We start from the raw sequence: 17,718 nt of genomic DNA on the forward strand, positions 1-17,718 counted from the left end.
CTTCTTATATTTACATTCTGTCTATTTCATTTCAGACAGTATTTGGAGTTTTGTATAATCTACTAGATGCTCATTCACTTGTGACACCAGGTCTTGGCACACACATTGGTAGAGTTTGTGTTTATATTTTCTTGGTTTTAAATTTTATCAATGTATATTTAATTTATTAGTTGGCTTGCCTAGCTGTAGTGTTGGGCGCCATCACGACCTACAGGTGAAATTGGGTCGTGACAATTGTATTCTTTGATTTATTTATATTAATTGATATCTATATGAATATATTGTGAATTGTTAGCTAAAGATATTAACGGATGGAAATCTCACAGGCTTGATTGTTTGTTTAAATCAATTAATTGTTAAAAGAAATTGTTCTCTACCCGAATTTACCTTATAATAAATATACTCTCCTTCCGGAGGCACATAAGAAAATGTCCTCCTTTCTTGTGGAGCGGGCCGAACGCCTCGGCAGAATAGATGCATCTATGGATCGCGCCGCACGTCCCTCGGCAGTGTACACGACACTCTGGATCGGGCCGTACGTCCTCGGCAGAAATCGTGCTTAATAATAATAATTACACGATACTTTAATAATTTATTTCAGCTTGCGAAGCTAATTAATAAATTGGAAAATCTTTAGAATTTAATGAATTATTGTTCTTGCCTGTTTAGAAATTAATTGTTACTCCTGTAAATGAGATTTAATTGATAAATTGGAATTTATTTGAATTGAAGGAATTTAATTAATATATTGAGAATTATTACATTTGAGGAGATTTGATTATTTCTGCTGATTAAATAAATTATTGTAAATTCTGTGAATCATGCTGATTTAAATATCCTAGTTTTATTTCAGTTATTATTATTGACCCATAATGAGTGTCAAAGTCGGTCATCTCGTCTCTACCACTTCGAGATTAGGCTTGATACTTACTGGGTACACATTGTTTACGTACTCATACTACACTTGCTGCACTTTTTATGCAGGATCTAAGACAGGTACTAGTGGAGGACCTATCATCACATACCCACGTCATCCCGAGGCATAGTGGTGAGCTGCCTTTTTGAGCCGTTCTGCAGCTACCAGTGTCTCTTCTGATATTTATATTCTGTCTATTTCATTTCAGACAGTATTTGGAGTTTTGTATAATCTACTAGATGCTCATGCACTTGTGACACAGGGTCTTGGCACACACACATTGGTAGAAATTGGTATTTTATTATTTTCTTGGAATAAAAGTTTAACCAATGTACGTTTGACTTATTAGTTGGCTTGCCTAACTGTAGTGTTGGGCGCCATCACGACCTATAGGTGAAATTAGGTCGTGACATATCTGTTATATTTCCAATGAATAAATTAAAAAGAAAGTGAAGACTAATATGATCAATTTTATTGTTGATTAATATTAAAGGTGAATCTATACTATCTATACTATATTAAAAGCATGAAGGCCCTTCGCGAAATGTCGTTCGCTTTTTTTGCCCCTTAAAAATAAATTTTATATTAGACAAAATTATCATTTTAAGTTTTTCCCCTAATATTTAGGAGTTTTAAATAAACTAAATTAGTACACTAAATCCTTCCTTATTTGAAGTATCTACAAATTCTTAATATTAAATATCTTATATAAATCTTTCCTTATTTATAATGTAACGTAACAAATTTATTAATAAAAAGAAAACAACGATTGAAAAATTATTAAAGTAGCAAACTTTTGTCAGTACTCCTTTTCTTTTCCCCCACTAAGGACTCCTTTTAAGTTTAGTAGTCTTTGATTTTTGTTAAAAAATATCTATACTATTTTATAAGCACGAAACCCTAACAAAATATCGTTCGTCTTTTTTAGTCATTAAAACAAAAGTTCATATTTGATAAAATAGTCAATTTAATTTTCTTAATATTTAGAAATAGTTATTAATTATTTTTCTAATAGTTAGGACTTCGGAATCAATTTTTTTATGTATTTAATTTTTTTAAAAGATATTTTCTCATAACAAATTAGAAAATTTGTTATGAGAAAATATCTTTTAAAAAAATTAAATACATAAAAAAATTGATTCCGAAGTCCTAACTATTAGAAAAATAATTAATAACTATTTCTAAATATTAAGAAAATTAAATTGACTATTTTATACTATCTAGCATAATTATAATTCGCTCTATTATTGTTATTTGACCCTTTTAAGTATTATTTAAATATATCCTACCTATTCTTGAAGTTTCAAAAACATACAAATTCTAAATCAACAAGAATACATTGGATCGGTCTCGTCTTCCTTCTTCTAAATTTCTGAAGTTATGTGATGCAAAAACTTCCATATACTTTTTGTATATCATTCTAGTATATATATATATATATATATATATATATATATTATGTGTGATTTGTACGATAGTTGCATATGGAGATATACACATTCATTGCCAAGAAAGCGAAGACTTTGTCAAGCTAATTTATGTAAGATTTATAGTGTGGTTTTTTTGAGCGTAATATCATTTTCTCAGTAATTCCGTATTCAAATTTAAAAACTTGAGCTACCATGCACTTTTCTTTTTCTTTTTTACCTTTATAGGATTTTGATTTAAAATATAAAAATAGCTCCAACATTCATATTCTGATATTTCTTATATTGGTGCACGTGGTAACGAAATTAAATTGTTTTACCCTAATTTGAGAGGAAGTGGCACCTAATTTCTAGGAAGAATTGGCAATTGTTAGAAGAGAGAAGAGGGTTCTAAATTTTGTTGCTATTTTTAAGAAAAATAATTTATATTATATTAAAAGGAGGGTAGTATCCATTGTGGTTAAGCCGAGCGACAAGTTAAAATGAAGCCACTTGGCAAATTTTAGGACAATATTAATAATTAGAAATTATAAACAGAAACATAATAATTGGAAGTAGTTTAATGAATCTTATACATAATCTAAATAGATCTTAGACAAATCTAATCCATATATCTATATTTATCTTTATATGTATATTTGTATCTATATCTATATATTGATCCACTCATAGATTTTCTTATATATTAGCTAGAAATATAGAGGTAAAAAATTAATTAAAAAAATAAAAAAATATATAAAGACGTAAATTGAGATAACCTATGACTATTTATAATTTGAAGTTAAATTATAAAAATATAAAAATTTAATTAAGATATTAAAGATTTACTAAGTTTTAAAAATTAAATAAATTCAAGCAGCAAAATAAGATCTTACATAAAGTATAAAATTATTTATAAGGTAAGTAAAGAATTAAATAATCAGTAAAAGATATTTTAATAACAAGAATAATAAAGTCATATTAATATTGATAAATCGTGCAAACGAATATTTTTTTTAGGTATTGAATAATATAAAATCAAAAATAAAGAATAAATAGAGAAACAAATTCAGATTTTTTATCATAGAGAAAAAGGGTAAAACTTATTTAAATTTAAGATGAGAAAGTTTTTTTATATTATGATAAGAAAAGTCATAATATAAGTCCACATAACTCAAGTCTAATATAGTAAAATCAAAAACTAAAAATATTGAACAATAAAAATAAATTAGAGATAATATAAGGACATTTATAAATCATAAGTTTAGAAAATAAAATAAAGTAAATATACAATACTTAAAAATATTATTAAATTTTAAATAATTTAAAATTTTCGAGCAATAATTTTAAAACAAAATAAATATTTATTTTATAATTAAAAAATTATATATTTATCTATATTTTATTAAAGAAAAGTAGTTGATAATGATATTAAATAAAGTTACAAGTTAATGAAAAGCCACATAAAACGTAATAAGACTATATATTAGATTAAAAAAATAGCAAAATTATGTTAAATTATTAAAAATTTACTATTAGAAATGAAAGAAAAAGACTATTTGAATTTGAGATTAGAAAGTTCTTAAAACTAAAAAAGAAAAACAAATTATATAAAGAAATAAAATGAAAGGAAAATTTATATAAAGAAATAAAATGACAGTGAAAATATTACTACAACATTTAGATATAATATGTTCAAACAATTAAAAAAATATTTTTTATGATTAATATCTGAATTGAGTGCAGTTAGTTTAAGTTTGAAAGTATAGCATAATTTTGTGAAAATGTGGTCTAATTTAGAAAATAGAATGATATGAATTATTTGAATTTGAGATGAGATTTTTTTTTTTTTTTTTTGAAAATATTACGCAAAGAAATAAAATGACAGTAAAAATATTACTATAATATTTAGATATAACGTGTTCAAACAATTAAGAAAATATTTTTTTAATGATTAAATAAAAAGAAATTTATAATATTGGTAATTTTACTAATGAAAATTAAATATCTAATTGTATCTTATAGCTAAAAAGAAAAGAAAATTTAACTGCATCTAATACAAAATTAATAATAACAACAAAAATAATAACAACCGAGTATAATCTCACTAGTGGGTTTGGGGAAGGTAGTTTGTACGCAGACCTTACACCTACCCTGGGGTAGAGAGGCTATTTCCGATAGACCCTCGGCTTCCTCCCTCCAAGAACTCCCCACCTTACTCTTAGGGTGACTCGAACTCACAACCTCTTGGTTGGAAGTGGAGGGTGCTCACCACTAGAGCAACCCACTCTTGTCGATAAAATTAATAATAAGAGAACTCAATACGTTTGGAACATGATAATCAAATAACTTATGTATTAATATTTTAGCCTAATTAAAAGTTACAATTTAAAACAAAACATGACATTATTTTGGCTCTAGGTAAAACATTAATATAAAAACTAATTAACATTTGTAGTAGGGAAGAGAATGTACATAAAAAAAATAGAGGTAGTGGGAGGATACTTATACTTTAAATTAATTTAAAAATAGATAAAATAAAATAATTAAATTATATTTAAAAATATTACTGATAAATTTAAATGATTAAAATATTATGAATAAAAGGATACAAGAATAAAAATATACCAAATTTCAAGAATAAAATATTTATATTTATTAAATACTATTAAAAGGATAATAAGCAAGGCATTAATTTAATTATTAAGCTAATAAAAAATTATATGATAGTATAATAATACAATAACTATAAGAAAAGAACAAAAAGAAGAATGAATTTACGTAAAAATGATGTGATGAATATGACATATTTGACTTTTAGATAAAAATAAAGTGATAGTAAAAATTTCTTAAAATAATATAATCTAATTTGCTCAAACAAGACATATCACAATATGACATGTTTAGTATTCTTTCATATTGACAGCGAAACGAAATGCAAGTACTAAAATCAAGAGGTTAGGTTGCTACAAATATAAAAAAAAATAGGTTGTCTACTACGAGATTTGAACAATAATTTCATATCCTGCTTCATAATTAAATTCTCATGTTATATAGTTTTTATCTGAGAGGTTTATATTTTAAGGCTATTTGTACATGATTCAAACAACTTACATCGCAATTTGACATGATTTGTCCGCGCATCTTGCGGATACTAATACTAGTTTTGGTTATTAGATGCCAATTTGTATTGGGCTTCTATTGCCAAACCTAATGTAAGGCCAACATTGTCACGACCCTAAATTCCCTTCGTAGGATGTCGTGATGGCACCTAGTCTCTAAGACTAAGTAAGTCTATCAATGCGGAATAATAATAAATATCTGAAATAAATAAACTATAATTCAAACAATTTCAACTCCTAAACCCGGTAGAAATAAGTCACAAGCTTCTAAGAATTTATTCTCAATGTCTCTATATGTCAAGGTCTAAATAAAATATAAGGAAGCAACATAAAATGATAGAAGGGGACTCCGGAGTCTGTGGACGCTGACAGATATACCTCGAAGTCTCTGTGCGCATGTAACTCACTAATGTCTAAGCTGGTAAAAATGTACCTGGATCTGCACAAAAAGATGTGCAGAAGCGTAATATGAGTACACCACAGCGGTACCCAGTAAGTGCCAAGCCTAACCTCGGTAGAGTAGTGACGAGGTCAGGTGAGGCCCTACTGGAATATAATAATGGCATGGTAAAATGTTTATCAATGTAGTAAAATAAAATGATATTGGAAATGAATCAAATAGTATGTCACATTTAATGACACCAAATAATTGCAAATAATATCTCGTGGAATCAAAACAGAATTTTCTTCAACTTTATGAAAATCACAACAATTAATCGAAAGCAACTATGACCATAAATCAATATCAACAAGGGCACTACCGAGGTACCGCCTCGTAGTCCTAAGTTATAAATAATTTCATAATATCTCATTTCCTTATATCACCGCGGGAGCCTTCACAATTAATTTAAAGAAAATATTTTTTTCCGAAATAGCATCCCGCGTTTTAGCCACCTTTATCACACCGCATGACTTCTAGTAGTCACCCCTACTAGCCACCCTTATCTCACCGCATGCGTTTCAACACCCAGACCTTATACCACCGCATGCATATCAATATCACAATATATCACAATTTGCACCTCAAGTGCTCAAATAATTTAACTTGCCAAAATAATTCAACAACAGTATTTTTCCACAATAATGAGCTCACGACTCATGCCAAAATAATTCAACAATAATATTTTTTCACAATAAAGAGCTCACTGCTCCATCACAATGAGTACGAAAATATTACAAAAATATTCAGGAGTAAATAATTCAGGAAAATAATATTTTAAAATCTTTAATATGTTGCTTCAATATCAAGTTTAAAAATGTCAAATACTTCATATTAATAATATTTAATTTAAAGAAAATCAACCTTCAAATAATGCACAGAATAAAAGAAACCAAGTTCCAACTAAACAAAAAAAATAATTAGCCGGAAAAGGTCAAACAAATTTAAAATATAAACATTAAATCAATAATGAAGAATATAACAAAATAAAATAATTTAATTAATGCGCAACAATGATCTACACAATTTAAAATATAATCATTCACATTTAGTACGTGTACACACTCATCACCTCGTGTACACATTTCAATAATCACATCAATACCAATCCTAGGGGAAATTTCCCCCACACAAGGTTAGACAAGTCACTTACCTCGACTTGCTCCAATTTAACCAAGTATTATGCTTTTTCCTCGATTTTCCGACTCCGATCGACTCGTATCTAGTCATAATTAATTCGATACAGTCAACAAAAATTATAGTAATCAATTTCATAAGAAAATATTATATTTTCAATAAAATTCGAAATTAGCTCAAAATTTACCTGTGGGGCCCACATCTCAGAATCCGTCGAAACTTACAAAATTCGACAACCCATTCAATTACGAGTCCACCCATACCAATTTTACCAAATTTCGATAACAACTCGACCTCCAAATCTTAAATTTTCATTTTTGGAAGATTTTGCAAAAATCTTGATTTTTCTTCCATAAATTCACGGATTCATGATGTAAATGAGTATGGAATCATGAAATATAATCAATATAGGATAAGGAACACTTACCCCAATGTTTTTCCGTGAAAATCGCCTAAAAATTGCCCAAGAACCGTGCTCCAAAAATCCAAAACGAAATGAATGAAATGACCATTTTTGGTCCTTAAGTTTCTGCCAATCCGTCACTAAAAGTCCATTTTCCGTCACTAAAAGTCCACCAGAAACTGCTCTACCAGCCTTCCTTCAATCGATCATAACTTTATGTACAAATGTCCAAATGATGAATGGTGTAACTTTCTGGAAACTAAAATCAAACGAATACAACTTTCATGTTTTGAAAATTTTTCGATTCCTTATGAATTTCGAGATATAAGCTTCCAAAGTTGTCTCCACACATCAGAAATTTCTGGCGAAATTTCCGGCAAAACTGCTCTACCAGCGTTCATTCAATCCATCATAACTTTTTATACAAATGTCCAAAAGATAAATGGTTTAACTTTCTGGAAACTAGAATCATAGGAATACAACTTTCATGTTTTGAAAGTGTTCTGATTCCTTATAAATTGCGAGATATAAGCTTCCAAAGTTGGCTCCACGCACCAGAAATTTCTGGCGAAATTTCTGCAAATTTCTGGCAAAATTTCTGCAAATTCCCAGCAACTCTCTTTGTCCGAAATCCATTCCGTTTACCTTTCGAAATCCATCCGAGACCCTCAGGACCTTAACCAATTATTTCAACATGTCCCAAAATACAATACGAACTTAGTCGAGGCTTCAAACCACATCAAACAACATCAAAACGACGAATCGCACCTCAAATCAAAATCTATGAACTTTGAACTTTCAAATTCTATATCTTGTGCCGAAACACATCAAATCAATTCGGAATGACTTCAAATTTTGCACACAAGTCATAAATGACATAACAAACCTATTTCAAACATATTGTCAATTCTCTTTGTCATACCATGTTATTTTTTCTTAATTGTTTGGCATTAAACGCAAATGTTGACATTGATGGACATGGTAGCCGGCAACTCTTAATAGTTGACTATTACTTACTCCATCCGATCCACATTAATTAATTTTTTGACTGTTTTCACATATATTAAAGAATCCATCTTTAAGCATTAACTAACAATGAAATTGACCATGTTAACCTTAATTTGTTAATTGAAAATATACCAAATACTCCTAGGCTCTTTAATTAAAGGGCAACTTTAAAAAAAAAGAAAAAGATAATTTCTTCTTGACATATGAAAAAAATTAAATATTGTGGAATGTGGACAAAAAAAAGGCAAAAATATGATTAAAGTAGACTGGAGGGAGTAGTTGTTTAACTTGAAAGCATGAGTATAATTTGATGGTTGTTTATATGTCTCATCGCTTTGTGGAAACTATAGATTAATAGTTAGCATTTTTACTGTATGGGCATAAAACTTGTAATTAATAAAAAAGATGACAAGTTAAATAATTTGTAGATACGTCAGCAATAAATAAGTTACAGGGTCAAACAATCTTCAAAATTGGACTATATTTGTCGCATATATATTTTTTCACATGGACAACTATATATTATACTTTTAGGAGGAATATTGATGCCAACAATAAATTTTTGGTCATGATAGTTTAGTTGAAGCAACGGAACATACACCAAGAACTTCCTCTATAAAGAGGATACACCAATATTATATTATTTTATCTCATACAATACAATATCCATCATTGCAAATGCTATACACACTGCTAAAAAAATAAATTTTAGCGTCGGACAAATTTTGTAGCTAAATAGAAAATTATATTCTTTATAGATAAATTATCAAGAAATTCTGCTAGCTACGAGCGATTTAGAGACAGATTAGCGACGAAGTTTATAGCTAATTCCAGTTTTTTTTAGTGATAACTAACTTAACTAGTTAAATTATTCATGTTTGCAAGTTCATTATCCAACAATTTTGAACTCACCTATTACATTAATGTAATTACACTCATTTTTCCATTTAAATGCATATTGTATCTATTATGACGCCAATTGCTATTACACACAGTTTATTCCTGTTATATATATATTTTTTTTATTAATAGACATGCTTACTCGTGCAAAGTACCTACCCTAAAGCTATTTCTTTAATGTATAAAAATAGTAAAAAAATTAATTAAAATGGATCGAAGAAGTAGTAATACATATAAAAGAGAGAAAAAAAAGAAAAGAAAGGTAAGATAACTAGTCAAACCAAAGGGGAAGAAGGTGTAGGTAAATGGAAAATGAAACGGGTGTAGCAGATTATGCTGACCAGCTAACTATAAATGGTCTAAAGCCCAAAAGCGGGGAGGGGTAGTAAACATCATCTTTCTCTTTCGCTCTTCATCTTGCGGCATCACTCTCCCTCTTCCTTCGAGGGTTTCTTTTCTTTTTTTCTTTTTCTTTTTTCCCTTTTTTTTTCCTAAATAAAATCTCTATTATATATCTCTGTATCTTCGCAAAGAAGATGATGCAGCAGAGGCTGAAGCAGCAGCAGCAACAGCAACAAGCATTGATGCAGCAGCAATCCCTTTATCATCCCGGTCTTCTTGCTCCTCCTCAGGTTTTTTTTTAATTTCCTTTTTTCTTATTTTTCATTTCCCTCTTTTATTCAATCCAATAAGTTTCTGTGTTTATTAGGTTTTGACTTGTTAATATGGTACTTGGGTTTCACCCAAGCTCCAATTTTTAGTAAAGCTGGAGTCTTTTTTGTACTTTTTGCATTTTTTGATTGTGGGTTTTGTTGAAAATTGAATTTTTGAGTGTTTTCTTATTTTGGTTTGTTTTTTTTCTTTCTATTTTAGATACCCATGTTGAAAGTTTAAGCCTTTATGTCAATCTTTTTCAATGATTAGAGCATAGTGAAGTCACTGTGGTTGAGGTTGCAGTGTATTTTGGTTGGCCGGATAGAGTATTTATTTATTTTTTGCAAGGCGATAAGTTGAAATTACTGGAATTGAGTTCAGTTTGTATTAGAAATTTCAATAGGGAGTTGGTATGTAATCTCTAGGCCTTCGGCTTATAAAATTCACTTCCTCATTAGTGATATTTGGTTTTTGAGTTATTGTGGCCATTATTTTGTTTTTCCGCTTAGCACTCCTATGTAGATCGAAAACTCTGAGGACAAGGAATGATCAAATCTTCATGTCTTCTCTTTGTAAGCATGGTGATATTATTTTAGTAAAACTCCAAGTTATTGAAACAAAATTTCACAACATTGGGCAGGGGTAGGTGAAGGGGGTGTGGAATTGGGGGCATGGCCGCCACAAATCCTCCATTTTTCTGCCTTTAGCTTTTAGGGATAGACTTTTTTTGTCGATTTTCACAATACATGACATAGTCCTTCTATATTGAGTTGAACTAGTGTCGATGTAATTTTATGTGAGGACTAAGGAAAACTTAGGGATCCTTCTTTTTCTATTTTATTAATTTTTTGTAGTATTTGTTTACAGATAGAGCCTATCTTGAGTGGAAACCTGCCTCCTGGATTTGATTCAAGTACTTGCCGCAGTGTGTGAGTGCCTCATGCACATTTTTCTTTTGATTTGACAACCAATTTTCTTTTTTACTTTGCTTTTTTTCTTTTTAAATTTTTGCCTTTTGCTTGAAAAGTGATATGAGGGGTTCCATTGTGTAGGGGTCTAGGGGAAGAGTATCATTTCTCACATTTAGTTTTTGCATGTAGAAGTCTGTGTAAGAATGTGAGATTGATTCTGGACTTATATTTCATAAACTGATCAGTGGAGATCTGCAACATAGAACTAGCACTTTAAGGCTCGAGTCCAATATTATGGAGTTCTAAAGCTGTTTGGGGGCAGTGGTCAGCTGTTCCCGGTATATTTTAGTCATGTCGGAATAAAATGTATCCACTTCTTGAGAAAATATAAAATGCCTTTTAAATGACTACCCTGTTCTGTAATTCTATCTTGGTACAAACACTCATGTAGTTATATAATTTTATGTGCTTTTGTATTACTTGTCTGCTGCATATTTATTGCATGAAACTGTGCTTGATCAAGCATACTGGTCTATATACTTAAAGAGGACATAATATTCTCATTAATCATCGATAACCCTTTTGGTTTTAAATGTTATCCTAAATAGGTACGTTGGAAACATCCACCCGCAAGTCACAGAGCCACTTCTTCAAGAGGTCTTCTCAAGCACTGGCCCCCTGGAGGGATGCAAGCTCATAAAAAAGGAGAAGGTCTGATCTCATTAGTGTAGTTCATGTTTAACATTTTCTTACCAGACAAGTCTTGAAAGTTAGTTGGAACATGCTTATCTGACGATGATAAACAAATTTTCTGTGCAAAAAATACATGCCTATTTGACGATGATTGATTTCTGTCCTAGTTCTGAATGCTGTAACATGTTAAGGCTTTGATGAATTTGGAGTGTAGTCACCTTGGAGCAAATGAAAATGTGAATTGTAATGAGAATTTTTCTCTTGAGTTTTCTTTTGGGGAATTGTTTCAGGTGGAGGTGGTTATGCCTAAAGATTCTGTGTTCAGTGCTTTCACATGTGTTTGTTAGGACTTGGGCCATAGGCACATCTCAAGGGCAAGGCATATGCATATTGCCTATTGCTCAATGGAGGAAGGTGTTAGTCTGATGAGGTGTATGCCTTAGTTGTTGAGACACGACTTTGGCTGCATTTCACCAGGGCGTTCACCTCACTAGTGCTTGTTTGTACTTCTGGAGGGAAAGAGAGAGAGATGCAAGCTAGTATGTTTAGGTTTAACTAGGTTAGGGCTATGGATAGTGGTGGTTGAAGTGGTTTCTCTTTCTGGTTTTTCATATAGGCGGCGTTCGTGGTTTCTCTTTGTGATTTTCCATATAGTGTTCGTGGTTTCTCTTTGTAACTTTTCATATAGGCGGTGTTCTCTCTCTCTCTCTCTCTCTCTCAGCCATTAACTGTTGAAAAGTAACATTGTGATCTTAGTTTTTTTTTCTTTCTCCAAAAAAAAAATTGTTGAAAAGAAACCAAAAAAGAGTTGCAATCATCTATTTCCAATTTTTCCGCTCATCTGTCATTGCGTTATTTTTGTTTGTTTCTTCCTTTATTTTTTTTCCCAACTTTATGCATATATTCATTGTTGGAAATGAATTAGGGGAACCTCCTTGATAGACATTTGCTTTACATCTCGACGCCTCGATTTAACCTTGGAGCCCCTCGACTTTTCCTTTAGCCTTTAAAAACATGGGCCTTGTTCTATAAATCATGTTAAAACCTTCATGAATTTTGAGTGTAGGCATTATCTGTTTTCTCTGCACTATTTATAATGTTGGAACGACTCAAAACTGTGAATCTTCAAAATTGATGCTGTTGAGCTTTTGTAGATTAAAATATATCAAGGTAGTAAATGCATAGTGATTCCCACATATGTTCTCAACTCATTAACTTGTTAGGCCTTTCTGACTTTGGAGTTTATTGTGATTGTGATATTGGAGCAATTTTACAATGTGTTGAGGATCGAGAATTCATGAATCACTCTTGAACTTTGTAAACGGAAGCATTTCACACTGAAGGTAGTCTTGCACAATGATAATCTTAACATTTTGTCACTCCGTGATTTCTACAAGTTGGACTACACTTGTAGAGCCTGAGAGGAAGTTTGGAAGGGTTGGTGACTGGCCATATGTTTGAATTCTCCATTGTCTTGTATACTGCAATATTGAAATTAGTTCTATAAAATATTTTGTCTTCCCAGATACAGTCCTGAAATATTTGATACATTCTATACTGATGTATATATGTGAATTTGTTGTTCATCCCAAGTCACATAAATTGTTTGAGATTTCTTGAAATGAGACTGATAGATGGTGATTTTTATGCAATGCAGTCATCCTATGGTTTTGTGGATTACTTTGATCGCCGATCAGCAGCCCTTGCTATTGTGACTCTTAATGGAAGGCACTTGTAAGTAGATTTCTCGCGATGTCTTGATTTAAGAGTTAACTATTTGCTCTGTGATAAGCCGGCCTTACTGGTAAAATGCAGGTTTGGGCAGCCTATAAAAGTTAACTGGGCATATACTAGTGCTCAGAGAGAGGACACCTCAAGTATGTATAGTGGATATCGACAGTTTCTATCTTCTTGTTAGTTTTCTGTTACTTAGTTGAGAACTCAATACTGTCTTGTCTGGCTTACAGATCACTTCAACATTTTTGTTGGTGATCTCAGTCCAGAGGTTACAGATGCCACATTGTATGCATGCTTTTCAGTCTATCCTAGCTGCTCGTAAGTTCTATCCTTTGTAATCCTGTAAACCCTGACATTGATTTTCAAAAACTATTGTATACTCAGATATGATATTCAATTTTTTTTTCCCTTGCAGTGATGCAAGAGTTATGTGGGATCAAAAAACAGGTCGTTCAAGGGGGTTTGGATTTGTTTCCTTTCGTAATCAGCAGGTACGGAGATGGCTTTGCTCAATCCTCTGATATTTTGCTTCTTCTCTTGTGCATTCCACCCGAATCCCAGCCCCTCCCCCTCGTCCCCCCAAAAAAACTAGTGCCTTCCCTGTGCATTTTTAAATCATGTCAAATTTTTTTTTGAATGCTTTGGCAGGAAGCCCAAAGTGCAATAAATGACTTGAATGGTAAGAACGAGCTCTCTACTTTTTGATCATTTTCTCATTCTCCATGGTTATGTATACTGTCTGTAAAATTGCAAATTGAGAAGTTGGTTTTGAATAGAGTTCTCTACCAACCAGTCCGCCGTTGGGGAAAGTTTTGGTTGCTTATTGTTCGTGTTCTTGTTCTACTTGGGATTCTATAGCTAATAGCGTAGGACAAAATAATATTATTTTTATATTTTCCTGTATGGATAGCTCCTTACTACATGTTCTTTCACTATGTGTCGGTCTTTCACTTGCAGAAGAAACAGATCTTTGTACCTCCTCTAGTCTTCATCCTGATCTGGTTTCATTAGGTTCTCTTGCTTGCTGTAGGTCAATCTTTTTTTTTCCAGACTCAATACACTTAAAGAATGGTGTGTACTAGCCAATTATATAACCTTAATGTTTTAGAAAAACAAGATTTGGCACTTTTTTTCCTCCTAGATATCATTTTCACATGGATGATAAGTTGGTTTTATGTAGGGCTGGCAAATTTGGCCCTAGCCCAAATGACCCGCCCAACCCGCCCAAGGTTGGGCTGGTCATTGACCCTCCCATTTATTGACCTCAGCCCATCTTGACACAATCCATCCCAAATCATTTAAAGTTATGCTCATTTTTAGCCCAAATTGATCCATGAGTAACTTTACCAAAATATCTTAGAATTAATTTTTTTTTGTTTGATATGTTATATATGACCATATGTTATATATGACTATAACAAAAGAAAAAAAGTCTTATTTAGTAATTATACAATTCATAAGAAAACAACACATATTAAGTAAAGCTTGATAAGAGTTGGGCTGGTTGGGCTATGAACCAAATTTTAGCCCATCTTGGCCCAACCCATCTTAGTCCAAGTAACTTTTGACCCGCCCAATTATTGACTCAATCCGTTTTGACACCGCCCAAAATCGGCCCAACCCGCCCATTTGACACCCCTAGTTTTATGCCATGTTGCTGCATCATTTGTTGGTTTTTTTCTCCTAGATTAGTAAGTTCTATAAAAAATGAGTAGATGACCCTGGTTTTCTATTTCATCTAAATGGAGATCTTTTTGGTTCAAAACAAAAGGGAAATGGCTTGGAAGCAGACAAATCCGCTGCAACTGGGCAGCAAAAGGTGCTGGAGGAATTGATGACCAGCAGGGTTCAGAAGCCAAAAGTGTCGTTGAATTGACAAGTGGAACATCAGGTTGGTTTTGTTGAATTTTATGGTTGCTTCTATTTTCTGCTTGTTGAAACAACACTGTACTTTCAGCTGCAGTATATCAAGTAGCTTTAATTGTTGTGTGGAGTTCTTGCATAACATTGTTCAGTGGACTATCGTCTTATATGTGTGTAGATTCTTTTACCAAAGTGATGTGGACTTTGTAACTGACATAAGTGCTTACTAGCGCTCTGCAGTTTCCTTGCTTTTACTGAATTAATTTACATGATCAAGAATCTTGATGCTATTTATATTACTGTCTAGATGATGGTCATGAGAAGGCCAATGAAGATGCTCCAGAAAATAATCCCCAGTATACGACTGTTTATGTTGGCAACCTTTCTCCTGAAGTGAGTATTAGTAAAACTTAATTACTCCTTTTTCCGTTACTTATGAATTTGCTACTAGTTGTGGGGACGAGTCATATATGCACGTTCTCTCTTGGGGACAAACATGAAGAACATGAATCAACCTAAGTGCTTTAAATGTGTAACTGCTGTATCAGAAGTTTCATTGGTTGAAATATATTTCAGATGCTTCTTAATTAGCTTCAATTTATATCTCCAAACAAGCAAGCAATTCGAACTGTAGCTCCACTCCTGGACCTATTTGCTGCTAGGGATGCAAGAGATTAAGAACCTTCCCTGCTTGAATAAAGTAGAGGAATAACATACTGTGGGAGTAGGAAGGAGTTAATATGCAGTTTGTTAAAATTACATTCAGATATTGGAGTTGTGTATGAGGTTCTGATGCTCGCGTGTGTTTCAGGTTACTTCAGTTGACCTCCATCGTCATTTTCATGCACTTGGAGCTGGTGTTATTGAAGATGTCCGTATTCAACGAGACAAAGGTTTTGGTTTTATAAGATACAGCACCCATGCTGAAGCTGCTCGAGCAATTCAGCTGGGAAATGCTCAATTCCTTTTTGGTAAACCTATTAAGGTACTGTCAGAAAACGAGAATTTTGGTTGTTTTGGCTGTATAGGTATCCCTAGACTTCCTGATGACAAAAAGAATTAATATAGACCAAATAATCAAATGAAAGTTATTGGACCAGAACCAATTTCTGTTCTCTCTTTCCTTGACTTATCCAGTCGTAACGTCTTTAGACCTGATTGGAGGCCAATATGTATAGGAACTAATTGAAGCATTTCTTCATTTCTTTTGCAAGTTAAATAAGAATAAAAGATGAATGCCATGTTTCTTATAATTTTTATGCGCCAAAGCGAGATTAGGTATAAAATTCTGTAGAAGAATATTCAAATTCTTTCAGTTATAGAAAGTGAGTTTCTATGATTCTGCAGATGTTAATTTTTTCTTTAAAATGAAAAATAACCTAATGTTTGGCATTTGGGAGTAGCTGGATCCTTTTCTTAGGGTCAGATGGGCTTGGCCGAGGTTAGTTGTGTTCTATAACTAGTAGATATTCACACTGCCTGATCTGTAAGATGGGGGTTCGATGTGTGAGCTCTTCTGTCAGCTGCTAAAGGCCTAGTGTATGTACAAACATTTTAAATAGAAAGTGGAAGAGAGAGGTCATAAAGAGGATATAAGTAACTCCTGACTGGTGATATTATGTTGAAGACGAAAGTTGAAACGTTGGGATAAGGATTTGACTCGGTCATTATGTAACTTGTTTAGAATGTTTTTAAAGCAGTTGTCTCCAAATATCATTAGTTGATACGTGTTTTATAAAATTTAAATTTGGCGACACTGAATCTTGTGTTGAGTTGGTAATTTTCTGTTTCCATTACAGTGCTCGTGGGGAAGCAAGCCTACTCCACCAGGAACAAGTTCTACCCCTCTTCCTCCTCCAGCTATGGCACATGTCCCTGGTTTTTCAGCGACTGATCTTGCAGCCTATGAACGGCAGCTTGCCTTGGCTAGAATGGGTGGTTCACAAGCACTCATGCATTCCCAGGCTCTTATGCATTCTCAAGGTCAGCGAATCGGTGCTGCTAGTCAAGCAATTTACGATGGTGGTTATGCAAGCATTGCTACAACTCAACCACCGATGTACTACTAGTGAATTCGATGATTGCAATCGCTAAACAGTTGCTGGTGCTCTGCTGGTTTTTGTTTAATAGGATGCTTTTTGTTTCGTCGTTAGTTTGTTGTGTCCCAAGCATGTATGACTATGTAACTTGTATTTCGTCTGGGAATGGCAAACTGAGTAGCTAATGGCAGTTCATTGGATTAGCAACTTTTTCTTTTTTCCCTTTTTTGGAGGAGATCTAGGAGGTGTTATGAGCCCTGCGAATCATGTTGAATATATGTATTTTGCTTTTCCCCCTTTATTTCCTGAATGGTATTGTGAAATCAATCTGAATCTTGCATATTTTATCTTGCCCCATCTTGTCCAAATTCCAAAATGAGGAGTTGTACGCTATAGAAATCAAATGAGAGATTGGTTTTATGGCACATTATAAATGTTTTTTTTAGTTATATGGCGTTTTTACCGGAGATCACCTTTAGGCAAATCCGAC

The 17,718-nt window shown here is 32.4% G+C and overlaps 1 protein-coding gene across 1 annotated transcript; it reads left to right on the forward strand.

Moving 5' to 3' along the window:
- Positions 1 to 9,705: 9,705 nt before the first annotated feature.
- LOC107798033 (oligouridylate-binding protein 1) lies at positions 9,706 to 17,570 on the forward strand. Its single transcript, XM_016620959.2, has 12 exons — positions 9,706 to 9,963; positions 10,853 to 10,914; positions 11,505 to 11,607; positions 13,247 to 13,323; positions 13,405 to 13,466; positions 13,557 to 13,644; positions 13,742 to 13,817; positions 13,975 to 14,005; positions 15,098 to 15,217; positions 15,497 to 15,582; positions 16,001 to 16,174; positions 16,989 to 17,570. Exons 1-12 carry the CDS (start codon positions 9,868 to 9,870, stop codon positions 17,256 to 17,258), a joined length of 1,245 nt encoding a protein of 414 aa, XP_016476445.1. The 5' UTR covers positions 9,706 to 9,867; the 3' UTR covers positions 17,259 to 17,570.
- Positions 17,571 to 17,718: the final 148 nt, after the last annotated feature.

This window comes from Nicotiana tabacum, chromosome 2, assembly GCF_000715075.1.
Source record: "Nicotiana tabacum cultivar K326 chromosome 2, ASM71507v2, whole genome shotgun sequence".
NCBI classification, from domain to species: domain Eukaryota; kingdom Viridiplantae; phylum Streptophyta; class Magnoliopsida; order Solanales; family Solanaceae; genus Nicotiana; species Nicotiana tabacum.